This window comes from Tachysurus vachellii, chromosome 3 (assembly GCF_030014155.1).
Source record: "Tachysurus vachellii isolate PV-2020 chromosome 3, HZAU_Pvac_v1, whole genome shotgun sequence".
Taxonomy (NCBI): Eukaryota; Metazoa; Chordata; class Actinopteri; order Siluriformes; family Bagridae; genus Tachysurus; species Tachysurus vachellii.
The window spans coordinates 24,387,936-24,404,030 of NC_083462.1; the positions used below are offsets into that span (position 1 = coordinate 24,387,936).

General features: G+C 40.4%; 1 protein-coding gene across 2 annotated transcripts in view; it reads right to left on the bottom strand.

The window, feature by feature from the left end:
- The window catches only part of nhsl1b (NHS-like 1b), a 95,952-nt gene extending 82,587 nt beyond the window's left edge, over positions 1–13,365 (bottom strand). For both annotated transcript variants that reach the window (XM_060866374.1, XM_060866371.1), the window contains exon 1: positions 12,914–13,365. In XM_060866374.1, the coding sequence (XP_060722357.1) occupies positions 12,914–13,199 (286 nt within the window). In that variant the 5' untranslated portion in view covers positions 13,200–13,365. The remainder of the gene's footprint in view (positions 1–12,913) is intronic.
- Positions 13,366–16,095: the final 2,730 nt, after the last annotated feature.

Consider the following 16,095-nt stretch of genomic DNA (forward strand, 5'->3'; position numbering starts at 1 on the left):
CAGGATTGAAGAGGGAAGCTCAGGAAATGCTTTCTCAATCCGAACAAGGTCAAACAAATAAAGTGTCAGAGTCTAAACAATGGATTTCTGTTAGCCAACAGACAAACTGCTATCTAATTACAAGCTACCGATCAGCAATTATTAAAAGATGTGGACCAGCCGTGGTGAGAGGTGAGAGGTTTCCGGCGTACGTGACAGGTTTGGTATTTAGTAAGCTTTCATGCGTTACAGAAGCAGGTGCCTGTGTTGGTCTGTGTACGCTGAACTGTTCGAGTTAATGCATTAGGCAGAGAGATGTGTCCTCAAACACAATAGCTTCTGGATTTGCCCGTCAGCAACAGCACTAGACCCGGAGCACAAAAGCCAAGCTGAACTAACACACAGGGTGGATACGCGTGGGCAGGAGAAAGGGCAAAGCAAACAGACGTCTAACCTCGTTACATCACACAGTAGAACTGATGATGAAGTTGGATGTTATTCACAGAGCTGATCAGAGCATATATGTATGTATAAGTCACATCCACAGCTTGGCTGAATTCGCAAATCTGATGTGATGTGTGTGTGTTATCTTTGACAGTCCTGGCTGTAACACGACTGATACATTTATGTTAATGAGTTCTGTTACGTTATGGCTTCAGCTACAGAAATAACTCAACAATCCACACAGAGACTTGTATAGTGAAATCTCCACAAAACTGAAGACTCATAATAACCTGAGATCAGATTTAAAATAAACTTGTTGATGTTTAACAAAGTAAAACAAAAGGTAAGATGTGCAATCATTAGAGATAGAGAGAGCAATAGAGAGAAAGAAAGAGAGAGAGAGAGAGAGAGAGTGAGTGAAAGAGAGAGAGAGTGAGAGACATAGCGAGAGTGAGTGTGAGAGAGAGTGAGTGAGTGAGAGAGAGAGAGTCAGAGAGAGAGAGAAAGACATGATTAAGAAGATTCCAGATATATATTTATATGTCTATCAGGGAGAGACAGAGAAAGACAAGAGAGAGAGAGTGAGAGAGGGAGAGAGAGAGAGAGAGAGAGAGAGAGAGAGAGAGAGAGAGAGAGAGAGAGAGAGAGAGAGAGAGAGAGAATGTACCGCACTTTCAACATTCAGTTAGACTATAAAGCACTAAAAATGCAAACTGCAGGGTTAAAGATGGATAACACACTTTAAACTGTGCTGTTTTAGGAAAATCACTGGACTGTCTGTGTATCACACCACTCACAGCAGGTCTGTTTATGTGTTATTCCTTACTCAAGGCACAACTACATATTAATAAACCAGGACCACTACATGAGCACCAGGGGTATGAGCGGGTCACATGTAGCAGCAGTGTTTGTGTTTCTGAGCACCTTACAGTGACTGATGGATGGAGAACAGTGACACACGCACACAGAGACAAACAGAGGCACGCAGACAGACACGCGCACACAGACACGCACACAGACGCATGCACACAGAGACAAACAGAGGCACGCAGACAGACACGCGCACACAGACACGCACACAGAGACAAACAGAGGCACACAGAGAGACACACGCACACAGACACGCACACAGAGACAAACAGAGGCACGCAGACAGACACGCGCACACAGACACGCACACAGAGACACACAGAGGCACACACAGAGGCACACAGAGAGACACACAGAGGCACACACAGAGGCACACAGAGGCACACAGAGAGACACGCGCACACAGACACTCACACAGACGCACGCACACAGAGACAAACAGAGGCACACAGAGAGACACGCGCACACAGACACGCACACAGACGCACGCACACAGAGACACACAGAGGCACACACAGAGGCACACAGAGAGGCACACAGAGAGACACGCGCACACAGACACTCACACAGACGCATGCACACAGAGACACACAGAGGCACACAGAGAGACACGCGCACACAGACACTCACACAGACGCACGCACACAGAGACACACAGAGGCACACAGAGAGACACGCGCACACAGACACTCACACAGACGCACGCACACAGAGACACACAGAGGCACACAGAGAGACACGCGCACACAGACACTCACACAGACGCACACACACAGAGACACACAGAGGTACACAGAGAGACACACGCACACAGACACGCACACAGACGCACGCACACAGAGACACACAGACGCACACAGAGAGACACGCGCACACAGACACGCACACAGACGCATGCACACAGAAACACACAGAGGCACACACAGAGACACGCGCACACAGAGACACACAGACGCACGCACACAGAGGCACACAGAGAGACACGCGCACACAGACACTCACACAGACGCACGCACACAGAAACACACAGAGGCACACAGAGAGACATGCGCACACAGACGCACACAGAGACACACAGAGGCACACAGAGAGACACATGCACACAGACACGCACACAGACGCACGCACACAGAGACACACAGAGGCACTCAGAGAGACACGCGCACACAGACACATACAGACGCACACACACAGAGACACACAGAGGCACACACAGAGACACGCGCACACAGACACGCACACAGACGCACGCACACAGAGACACACAGAGGCACACAGAGAGACACGCGCACACAGACATGCACACAGACGCACGCACACAGAGACACACACAGAAGGATTGGGTACATATCTATGTTGAGTCCAGAGAGACTTCATCAAAGTTAACTATAAAGGCAGCTTCCAAAACTGACTGAAAGCACATACTCATGTACACAGGTGCATAAAATGCATACATCACTACTGTACAGGTTTGTTGGCCTCGTCTACTTCAGCCAATCCCTCGTCCGGGTTTGCCTGTTCTCCAGAAATGAGGAAAAGGAGGCAAAGTCCGGCATCGACACCACAAAAAATAGCCCACGCTCCACATCCGCACCTACACCCTCCACCTACACCAGGGCACGCAGCCCCACCCGTGCACAAAGGCAGGGCCATTCCTGCTAATCACGGCAGCTCTGGTGAAACGAGACACAACCCATCATTTCACAATAAAGCTTTTCTCTCTCTCTTTCTCTCATCCTATTGTGCCTAGCATTTCCTGATGTTTACGTTGAACCCTGAATGAATGACGACATCTTTAAACGTCTGTGCATCACCACAAAAGAGCTTGACCTGCTCAGAACAAAGTCACAATATTACTGCTGCATTCCAGTCAAGTGAACGGCAGAAACACTAGTTTTAGTTGAAACTCTTCCAGTTTCATTGTAAGACGAGACTCTTATTTAAGCCGCATAGAACATTACACTCACTATAGTCACACGTGTAAGGCTCAGTGTAACTGCAGAACTCAAATCTAGCAAAAGCAAAAAAAAAGAGCAAATCAGAATACACAGATTTTGACAGTAAGCTCCTGCATCAGACAGCAGACTTGAATTAATCTGGACTACGTAAATAAATGTGTAATCAGACTTTTTTTAATCAGACTTTTTAGAGCGTACGAAGCTCAATTGTAGATCTTACTTCATAGTGTAGTGAATACAAATGAATTTTAGGAAAAATGTATCACACCCTCATCAGCCGTAATTCCAGTGTTTCCTAACCACCTTCGTTTGGGTGGTTTCCTATCTCAATCACATCTGTTTACTATTCGCTAATTAACAGTCCTCTCCAGCATTGCTGTAGGTGTGATGGAGCAGAGAAAATGCTTATAAACGCAGGGTAGGACTCCTCCAGGAGCAGGCTTAAGACTTAGCCTTGATGGCCTTGGCTGTAAACCCCTAGTTGACTCCACCTCCTTCTCTAGGTACTATATGATCCAGCACGCTTTCAGAGACCTTCTTCCACAGATGGTAATTATTCTGTTTTGTCTCATTCACTACAGGCTGTGCTGGCAGCTCTTCACTTCCACTAAGGCAGAAGAGCTTGAGGCACACTCGCCTTTTTCCCAGCATCAGAAACACAGACTGGAGAAAGTAGTGGTGGGTTCGTGTTCACGCTGTGGCAATAAAAATATATAAGACACAAAAAAAAAACACCATACAGTATCAAGTTTGCAGAGTGCACTAATTACTTTGCAAACCCTAGAGCAGGATACGAATTCGTCCTGAACACACAGCATCATAATACAGACTGATGAACTGTATTATGGATAAATGGAAAAGACGTTGCATGTATTAGTTTAATCTGTACCGTTGATCTGTTCTCTGATCGTCATACCTGACTGACCAAAAGGTTCACAGCACGTCTCTGGCAGCAGCTCAGGCTGCAAAGGCAAATCTCAGGATTATCTTAAATCCACTTGTTCTAATATGATAGAGTTTCTATCCGAAGTTGTAAAACTTGTACGGCAGACGCTTCACATAATCTCAGACTAATAATAAAAGGATTAAAATTCAGTTAGATATTTAATAACAAAAACCGATATACTGCTAATGTTTCTCAGGATCAAACTTCAATTCAATTCAAATTTATTCGTATAACGCTTTTAAATAATGGACATTGTCTCGAAGCAGCTTTACAGAACATAAGAAACATAAAACAAAATTTTTATAATATACAGAAATTAATATAATACAATAATTAATATTAGACATATTTAAAAGTGTTTGTATTTATCCCCATTGAGCAAGACTGAGGTGACTGAGGAGACTGTGGCGAGGAAAAACTTTCTTAGATGGAAAAGGAAGAAACCTTAAGATGAACTAGACTCAAAAGGGAACCTCATCCTCATTCGGGTAACAATGAAGGGGTGTGATTATAAATATACAGTCTGAGGAGGTTGTTGTCCTCACAAACCATATATAGTTGGCATCTCTTCTTAGAATGTCCGAAATCTCCATGAAGCGGAATCCAGCTGGAGCTGGTACATCTCTAGATGCCTCAGGATCCTCACAGGGTTGGCATCATCTCAATCTCCAAAATCTTTATGACATGAAACACTGGAGCTGGTACACTCTCTAATTGTCTATAAACTAAAAGATTGTTGTTTTTTTTTTGTTTTGTTTTTTTTGCTTATTATCTTCAGTCAAAACTGAAAGAACATCATCCTGGGATGATGGTTTTGCTGACATTCCACAACATAACATGTAACAAGAAACGAAATAAAAAAGATCAATGCGTCAGTCTTTAATGAATGAAAATAGTAATCGATTTCAAACGTGACAGCTTTTGCACCGTTATTGCACAATACTTAACTCTGGGGTGGTAAAAGTAAACCCAGAGCGCAGCGAGCCATCATCACACCAGGAGGTGTAGAATTTCTCTAATACTGTTTCTCAACTGCTGTATTAACTACAGTTGAGCAAATTTACAAAGGCAACTAATACAGTTGTCCTAAATCTTTCCTTGGCACAAATCTCCCGTGTGTATCATCTCTACAGAATATAATACGGTTTCTCAATATCTCCATATTTCCAAATCAGGTGGTAATGTCTGAAACGTTGGCTGCAACTGGCTCCAATCAGTGGAGGCAGGAGACAGAGCCAGAAAGTTTTTTTGAGTGTGGACAGTGAACTTAAATTAAAGCGTTTAAAAATGTACTCAGATAAGGAGCTAATCATCCTGAAGTCTGAGGCATTCATACATTATTTGTTTTCTTTATCTAATAGTAGCCCTAACATGAAGCCGTCTAAAGTAGCTCAACCTATTATTTGGATGTAAAATTAAAAAAAATTGACTCATTTTCTGAAAAAAGGCTGACAAATCACTCTTCTGTTGTGCTGATATTGTGTTTCTATCGCACTACCTTTGGTAAACCTTCTCTGTAAGCAACATAAGGGTTGCACTATGGTAGCCTAGGTACGATTAAAAAGGACAAACATGCGTGTTCTTAATGAGGAGGTAGCCTTAAAAACATAGAAAAGCAAAAACAACAACATAAATGTGTGTGTTTTAAGCACAGGTATAGCAGAACATACACGTACACTGTGCGTGTTTGTGTATTACTCTTGAGTGTTGTGCTTGTGTACCTTGCTTTTCACGCTTGTAGTGGTGAACACCTCTGACATCATGATGCAAAATGCTCCCTGAGTTTTGACTGCTGTATGCAGACGAGCTGAACACTCCACTCAGAAGGAGATTTCATCGTGTATCTGGGCCATTTACTGGGCTGCTGATTGTTTTGTGTTGTTGTGTGTGTGTGTGTGTGTGTGTGTGTGTGTGTGTAATCAATTTAACTCCTCAGACAGAACTGGTTTATGTTTGTTGGAGATAAACAGGTCACGGTGCAGTCTAGATTTTGTGAAACGTTGCTGTTCGTATGCTTTGATTGTGAGGACTGTAATTTTGGAAATACAATCTTAAAGAAAACACCACTTGACATAACTATTTAACGTTAGGATAACAGAATGAAACAATTCAGGGAATAAACTGTATTTAGTGTGGTGGACTTGAGGCATCGATGTTTTCAGCTCCCCCCCCATTTCATTTGTAGATTGAAGACTTCACTTGCATTATTTCCAATTTCCTGTTGTTTTTTTTAGTGCAGAAAAATATTATTCTATATATTCTAGCCAGTCATAACACTGAATGTGCTGAGGGCAGACTTCAGGCAAACACCTACCACTATCACGGCACTTATGACATCAATATCCCTGTGTTTTGTTTGGATCCCTGTGTTTTTATTTTGAACATTGTTTGTGTGGTTGAGATAAAGCCTTTATTTCCGACGTATTTAAATTTAAATGTAAGGTGCATAACGTGTCCTTTACGCTGCATTTGTTTCTATATGCATTTGTTTCCTTAGTGCTGCATTCGACACTATAGATCACAACATTCTCCTAGATCGCTTACAAAATTACACAGGTATTCATGGACAGGCTTTAAGTTGGTTTAGATCCTACCTGTCTGATCGATACCATTTTGTAGAATTAAATGGTGAATCCTCCAGTTTATTACCAGTTAATTATGGGGTCCCTCAAGGATCAGTTCTAGGACCTCTGCTCTTCTCGATATACATGCTTCCATTAGGGAACATTATTAGAAGACATGGGATTAGCTTCCATTGCTATGCTGACGACACACAGTTATACATCTCATCAAAACCAGATGAAATAACTAAATTGTCCAAATTAACTCAATGCCTTAGAGAGATAAAAGACTGGATGAGCTGTAACTTTCTGTTGTTAAACTCCGATAAGACAGAAACACTACTTATAGGCCCAAAAACTAGTACACATAAACTCTCACAACTTAATTTCCAATTAGAGGGATGTACTGTTACTAGTAGCTCGACAGTGAAAGACCTGGGTGTTATATTAGACAGTAACTTGTCTTTTGAAAATCACGTCGCCCAAACCACAAAAACAGCCTTCTTCCACCTCAGAAATATTGCCAAGCTGAGAAACATCCTGTCTGTATCTGATGCTGAGAAGCTAATTCATGCTTTCATGACCTCTAGACTGGACTATTGTAATGCATTACTAGGTGGTTGTCCTGCATCTTTAATAAATAGGCTACAGTTAGTCCAAAATGCAGCGGCCAGAGTTCTCATTAGGACAAGAAAGTATGACCATATAACCCCAATTTTATCATCTCTACACTGGCTACCTGTTAAGTTTAGAATTGATTACAAACTGCTGCTACTTACGTACAAGGCTCTTAATGGTTTAGCTCCCATGTATCTAACTAGTCTTCTAACACGTTACAATCCTTCACGCTCTCTGAGATCACAAAACTCAGGACTCCTGGTAGTCCCCAGAATATCTAAGTCTACTAAAGGCGGAAGAGCGTTCTCTTATTTAGCTCCCAAACTTTGGAATAGTCTTCCTGATAGTGTTCGGGGCTCAGACACACTTTCACAGTTTAAATGTAGATTGAAAACTCATCTCTTTAGTCAGGCGTACACATAATACATCCCATAAATATTGTGCACTATCACACTAGACTTGCACATTCTTATGAACAGCAGATATGTTAATCCCTATGCACTGCTCTTCTCTTCTCTTTTTCTACCCATGCTGAGACACCCATGCTAAGATCGTCTTCCGTGCGTTGAAATTTTTGGACCTCCACTGAGACAAGGCTGACTCTGTGAGAACCCTGAGACATCTACAGATCTACCGGCTCCAGTTGGACTCTGTGATACTTGTATATTTGTAATCACACCATCTAGTGTTACCCATATGAGGATGGGTTCCCCTTGAGTCTGGTTCCTCTCAAGGTTTCTTCCTTTACCAATCTAAGGGAGTTTTTCCTTGCCACTGTTGCCTGAGCCCTCAGACTTGCTCATTGGGGACAAATACACATACACACATACATACATACATACACACTGTGAACTGTATATATCTTGAATTTTTATTAAATTAATTCTTTATACTTCTCCTTATGTTTATCTTTTGTTTTATGTTTATGTTCTGTAAAGCTGCTTTGTGACAATGTCCATTGTAAAAAGCGCTATACAAATAAACTTGAATTGAATTGAATTGAATTGAACTATATTATGAATTATACTACACCGCTACTGACTTCTCAAATCGGATTTGCTTCGACGGTGTTCAGATCAGCTGCGTGACGGATCACAGGTTTATATAAATGTGTTCATTGTAATCACCTGGCACAGCCGCCCTTTAACATTTACAGAGAGAATCTTAAGTTTCAGTGCTTTGTAACCGTCAGAATTAAATGTATTTTGTTGGGTTTTTTCTTCAGAATGGACAATTTTGCGATTTGTAACATGTTTGTAAAGTCTGTTTATAGCTGCTATAATTTTATAATTATAACTTTGTGTTTATTTTGGTTTTGTTTATGCTTACAATCATTTACACTGTTTTAGTTAATATAAAATAGATGGTTGGAGCTGGAAAATATGCTTTATTCCTTACTTGAGGTCAGTACATGCCACCACATTTAAACATAAAAATGTCCAAAAACAAATGTGTCTCGGAGTAAAAAAAGTATTATATAATAAAGTAATCATGCTCTAGTTTGGTTCAGAGGTAGCCTGTTCATCTAAATAGTGCTATAATGTGTGTGTGTGTGTGTGTGTGTGTGTGTGTGTGTGTGTGTGTGTGTGTGTGTGTGTTTAAAACATGACAGTGTCACTGACAACAGTAACTTGCCCTATAGTCACTCAAGCAAACAAGTAATCATGTGACCACAGGAGCTTGTAATGAAACACATAATTAAGAAGAAAGGCAAAGAACAGTGTGGTAGAGAGTCTAAACACACTGGCTGTGTGCTGATGCTATAATTTACACACAGTGCAGATCAGTGAGTTGGGAAAACACTGGTGGTCTAATGTGGGTGGTGGTGCTGCTGCTGCTTTAATGTCACTCAGATCTTTCTAGATGACTAGAGAAGACCAGACAGTGGATATATCAGGAGACTGGGTGTTAAAGCAGAAGTGGTGGCAAATCTATCTAAACACACCTATCTAAAGGATAAAGAGAGGAAAGCCTCTGATTACTCTGTGTGTGTGTGTGTGTGTGTGTGTGTGTGTGTGTGTGTGTGTGTGTGTGTGTGTGTTTGTGTAGTGGAGCTAAATTCCCCAATAAAACCCTTTGTGTGAACTAAGAGGCCTGAACTACAGCCAGTTAAACTCCTTTTACATGTGATTGATATTAAGTCTCAGTAGGCAGCTTTGCCCTTGAGACACTGGTGTTACAAGCATGTGGTTTCTGTCATAAACGCAGACAGAGTGAGGTTAAAAAAGAATTTCCATACACGGTTAACACTTGAGCTATTTATGCTATCAGAAGTTCAGAAGCAGACTACTGTGTTTTAATTTATTTTAATTTGACTCTCGGCACAATAAGTAAAGAAGGACACACGACGAGTGACCCTCTGTAAGTGGTGCAATGCAGCCTGACAAACAGAGGAGGGTCTGTCCATCCCGAAACGGCTTTATTTCTTTTATACCACAAAGATTTGACAATGATTCAAACTTTTTATTCAGCACTGAATGATGTGTTTTAATCATTAATAATTATGTGAGACAAGTTACTTCCTGTTATGACTTACATTATACCTGCTATGATAAACAGCTGTTCCCTCACACGCCTCTCCTTTTCTCTCACCTGTGATGTCAATAGTACAAAAAAGGAGCTCATGATGTTACAGAGAATCGGTATCAGTAATGTAAAAAGTAAAAGATTTATTCCAGAAACAAGTCAAACTCGACGCCAGCAGGAATGATGTGGATGCCTCTGTCATTAATAACGCTGACACGGTATTAATGTTATATAAAAAAAGCAAATGATATTTGATCTTGTTTGTCATGCAAACAGGAGTCAGACTATAGCCTTGGGCTTGAACATCCATTATACTGTTAATGCAAGCTGGTTATTTATCATCTACTGCAGAGAAGTCAAACTCTATTGCCTGTTGCCAGTTGTCTTTTTTTATTTTATTTGTTTATTTATGATATTATTATCTATTCTGTCGATTAACTCTGATATCCCAGACTCTGAGAAAGAACAGGATAAAGAATAGTGCTTTGAGGGTCTTGAGTTTGATATACATCCTTAATCGTCCTTAAACTCACGTAAATACAATTATCGTTATGTTGCATATGTCTAGTTCTGGTGTACTGACCCCCTCTGTATGATATGAACAACATTTAAACACTTGAAAGCCTGCAAACAGACAGTGTTTACGTTATAAAATAAAAAATTGTGACTTGTAAACGGTTTCTCAATTAACCAAATTGTTAGCAAAGTAAAATTGTGACAGAGCAAAATATTAGAGAAGCCTTCATTTTGTTACATATACATTACAGCGCAGTGAAATTCTTTCTTCACATATACCAACTTTGGAGGTTTGGGTCAGAGCACAGGGTCAGCCATGATACAGCAGCCCTGGAGCAGAGATGGTTAAGGGCCCTTGAGGGCCAGACAGTTTCAGCCTGGCAGTGCAGGGGCTTGAACCGTAATCCTCCGAAAAACAACCCAGAGCCTTAACTGGTTGATTTATTTAATCGCTTATAATTTATTTGCCATAGCATGACCTCATCTTTACCTTAAGCCCATGTTCACCAGATGAGCCACTAAATTCAATAAAACAAAGCCAATCCAGAAAGACAGGTTTAAAGAAAACAAACTACAAGGGGGTCAGTGTTTCCAACACAGTGACCAAAAACATAGTCAAAACATGCATCACACAAGACCTTGAAATTACACGACTTGTCGTTTTAATGTTATAAATATGTTATGAACATGCATCATATATCCGTCTGATAGCTCTCTTTACACACACATGCACATATGTACACTCACCATCCTCTTTAATGCATGTAAACCTATCAGACAATCACATGAGCAACACAGTGCAAAATAGCATGCAGAAAAAGGTCAAGAGCTTCAGTTAATGTTCAGATCAGACATGAAACTCGAGCCCATGATCCTTGTTCTTGGCTGACAGGAGCGGAACCCACCGTGGTTGTCTTCTATGGTCTTATCCTTCCTGACAGCTCAACCCAATCTGGCCATTTTCCTCTGCCTTCTCTTACCAAACAAGGTGTTTCCACCCACATAACTGTTGATCATACAATTTTGTGTAAACTCTACAGATTGTTGCTCCTGAAATTCCATACGCATCAGTAATTTCTGCAATACTCAAAACCAGCCCATCTGGTATCATTATCCATGCCACAATCGGGCACAGAAATCACACTTTTTCCTGGTTCTCAAGTGATCCTGAACTGAAGCTCTTGCTTTTTTTTGCATTGCGCTGCTGCAAGATGATTAGATAGCTTCATGAGTGCATAAGTGAACATGTATTCTTAATAAAGTGGACAGTCAGTGCATGTTTAACAAGCCATTGCTTAAATGTGTGAAGGTTTTAGGCTCAGTATCTTAGAGTCGATAGTTAGATCCTGTGATTTCAAGGTCACAACATGTGTGTACACTTAGAAACAAAAGATAGGCTTGCCTTGTTATAAACTGCTGACTGGGTGACTCTTCCCGACTTTGGGGTCTATGATCAGAGGAACCAAATGTGGATTTTTGTAACACCTTAACCAACCACTGGGCTACCACAAGCCTTGTGGTAGCCTCAATAGAGACCTTACATCCTCTATGTGTGTACACATAGAGACTCCAGAATCCAGATGACACTATGGTGTTTTTTTTTTTTGCAATACACACACACACACACACACACACACACACATTATATATATATATGAAGTGTCCTAAACACTGCTATTGCTGTTATGAATTTATTTAATAGGAGAAATTAAATAGGTCAGTTTGTGTGTATGACAAAAACGACTGAACGGTTGAAATGGGTGTCTGTGTGTGTGTCTGTGGGTGTGTCTGTGTGTTACAGATGGTTGGTACATTGTGACAGATCTATCAATCACAATGACCACATTTGCATAACCTCAGCTCTGAAACACAGCTCGCCATGTGTTTCTACACGTAACACCTTACACACATTAACAGCAACGACCTGCATTTTACTGACTCTTCAGAAAGAAACATTCCAGGTGAACTGATTCACTGCTGGATTCGCGCGCGGACACACACACACCATGACACACACACACACACACACGGAGTGACATTTGCTTATCGTTCAGAAAAAGTATTCCAGTAAGATGTAAATGTTAATCAAATGCTGAGAAACAGACAAATTATAGAGAAGCAAAACAATAAGAACCTAAAACCTAAAAGAATCGTTCAAAACAACCGATTCATATCGACTCCTCTGATACTGAGCAAAAAAATGTTATAATATGAACTTTTGCTCTATTTTTTATATAATGTAAGGTACAACGAATAAATACAGTCTGGTATTAAAAAGTTAATGCTTGTAGACTTGTCATGGTGACAGTGTTATGAGCTTGACACGAGTTTGTCTGTTTATTTAGACTCATAAATAAAGATTCAGTAGAAGGAGCCGACATGTCATGCTGCTTTAATTTGCTCCTAACGTAAACACAGTGACAAAACACTCAGACTTTAATGCATGTCCATGCACGTTCTGAAACACACGAGAAGGTAAAAGCTGTCACACTTACGGACTTTAACTTGCTTTGGGTTGAGCTGGTGCACAGTGGTGTGTAAGCTGTCCAGGCGCTGTTGGATGCGCGCGCTCCGCTGGGACACGAGCGCAGCCTGGAGCTCCACACCGCGGAAGATGTCGCTGGCGTGCCGGGAAACGTCACTCAGCTGCCGCAGGAGCAGCGCGAGCGCCCGCGAGCTCACATCATCCAGAGACCCGAACAGCTTGGTGCCGTGACCTCCGTCCTTCACCTCCAACCGGCACAACCGCCGCGGCTCCACCGTCCTTTCGTAAAAAGGCATGTTTTATCTTTAACAACTGGTTCTAGATTTCACTCTGCATACACAAGCAGCTCGTTAAGCTCTCAAAAAGTCCACCGAGAGGAAAAGAAGTGCGACTCGCGCCATGATTTTCAAATGATGCCGTGATTAAAGGCTGGAAGAAGTGAGTGGAGTGTGTGTGTGTGTGTGTGTGTGTGTGTGTGTGTGGACTGAGAATAGTGTGTGGGGAAAACATGGAGACACTCAGAGGAACCACCTGTAGATCCCGGAACTGGAGTCTAAAGCTCACGTTCCAAAAACTACTCCGTCCAATCTGGCAACCCGGGGGATAACATCAAATTCTGGACTATATTTTAACTGGGTAACATCAAATTCTGGACTATATTTTAACTGGGTAACACCAAATTCTGGACTATATTTTAACTGGGTAACACCAAATTCTGGACTATATTTTAACTGGGTAACACCAAATTCTGGACTATATTTTAACTTCTCCCAAAATAAAATATGATTAAAGTTTTTTTTTCTGTATTGAGAAATCATCACAGCTGCATGTAATATATATTACAAACTGACTAATATGTAAAGGCATTAATAGATTTCTTAAATAACTGTGTGTTAGTAAGTATGATGTCACTTCTAATAAAATGCTTTTCTACAATAAAGCTTTAATAATTATCTGTAGAAATTGAAGATACATTGGGTTGAAGAAAATAAATTGTAATTTAAAATAAGGTAAATAATGTTGGATTTATTGCCCATCACTGGTGGACTATTCAATATTAATGCTCAATATTTGTATAAATAAGCTACAGCAGTTTAACTAAAGATCGACATATTTATACAAATAATATAAAGAACACCTTTACAGTTTCATTCACCTCTTAATTCTCTAAAGCATACTGACAGTGTATGAATAATTAAACATTTTGTTTATTTACATGTCATTTTACAACAGTGGAAGGAGTGTAAGTTTCCAGCTCCCCCTTGTGGTATTAACTTAAAGAAAATACTAGAAAAACAATACGTCCTGTCACTTAATTTCTTAAAGTAATAATACATTTTAAATCTTCGTCACAGGCTCTGGATTTCTGATGTGAATTTCGGGGGTTTAAGTCCAACCACCACCAAGCTGCTGTGGTTGCGCCCTTGAGCAAAGCCTTTATGGATGCTGTTCAGTGTTGTATAAAGTACTTGAAAGTAATACTTGAGTAAAAGTACAAGTATCGTACTAGAAAAAGACTTTGGTAGAAGTGAAAGTTACCTTTTAGAATATTACTCAAGTAAAAGTCTTAAAGTATCTGATATATACTGTACTTAAGTATCAAAAGTCATTTTCTGATATTTAATGTACTTAAGTATTTGAAGTAAAAGTACAATTTCAGTGATTTTCAGTAGGCATAAGAGCAGTTGCGGTTATAGTATTTCATCTTAAGGGGTTTTAGCCCTCAGTGAGAATTTAAAACAAGAAGAGTTTTATATTATATATTATACAGTGTGTCCAATGAATGCAGTCATTAATAAAAAATATTCACAAGACAAAGATCAAATCAATAAATGTTATTTTTATTTAGTATTGAATGGATTGTTTGCATTAATATTTTGTTTGTGCTACAACTCTGGTAATAAGAATAGTGAAATTTCACTGCTTTTGGTTGCCGTCTTTGCGGCTTTCCGCCGATTAACGTTATAGATAAATGCCTCCAGCTCTGAATGCGCGTGCACGCTGCGCGTACCTGTGCTTCTCCGTAGAGCGTGCGAAGAGTAATGCAATCTAGGAGCAGTGATTCGCCAAACCTCCCTTATTGCAGTCGCACACATTTCTTCTGATTTTAGTTTGTAGTAACGAGTAACGAAGATGCTTAGTGGAAATATAACGGAGTAAAAGTATACATTTTATCTAGGAAATGTAGTGGTGTAAAAGTGAAAGTTGACATAAATTTAAATAGCGAAGTAAAGTACAGATACGTGACATTTCTACTTAAGTAGAGTAACGAAGTATTTTACTCCGTTACATTACAACACTGATGCTGTTTAATGGCTCAGCCTGACCTAACCAGTATATGGAGAACCCATTTCTTTGTTCTGTACTGTACTGTATAAGACAACAGAAGGCTTCTTCTACTTAAAGTAAATAATGACTAACAACCTACACCTTAAGAATGCTGACTACAGTCATGTTTTCTTGAAGCATCCTGATCGGCGCATTACTACACGCTTGTGTATGCTGTTTGTACAGAAACAGCAAGATCTCCTAAAGAAATTCTAACCCATTCAGATGCTTGATACAAACAAGAATCAAGTTTCTATAAGTATATTTGTTGCTGTTTAGGTATCACCACTAACTCTATTCAGTTACACCTTTGCTCAATGCACCGTACTCTCCTGGATTCCATTACATGAATCTATATCTTCAGACTCGGTTACACACATCCTTTCATTTGCATTTTAACACCACACTACTTCATTGTATTCTATCTATGCACTTCACAATTAATGCTACTCGCCGTTTCACTGCTCTGATTAGATGTTAAGTGCATGTCGGCATTGTGCTTGTACTTTGCTCCGTGGAAAAGCTGAATCTAATCTGAATCTCATTAATTGAAAAGTTACTAATGAAAGAAACAAAGAATAGCAAGTATAAAAACTGTTTTGAGGTGTGAGAGAGAGAGAGAGAGAGAGAGAGAGACGAGAGAGAGAGACGAGAGAGACAAATAGAGAGACAAGAGAGACAAATAGACAAAATTATCAAGATGCAGTCAAATCAGAAATCAGAAATAGAGAGAAGAGAGACAGAGACTAGGGAGAGACAGAGAGGGATACAAGAGAGAGAGAGACTACTAGAGACAGAGAGACATGAGAGACAGAAAGAGAGACAGATAGACAAGAGAGAGACAGAGCACTGATGGCATCCAAA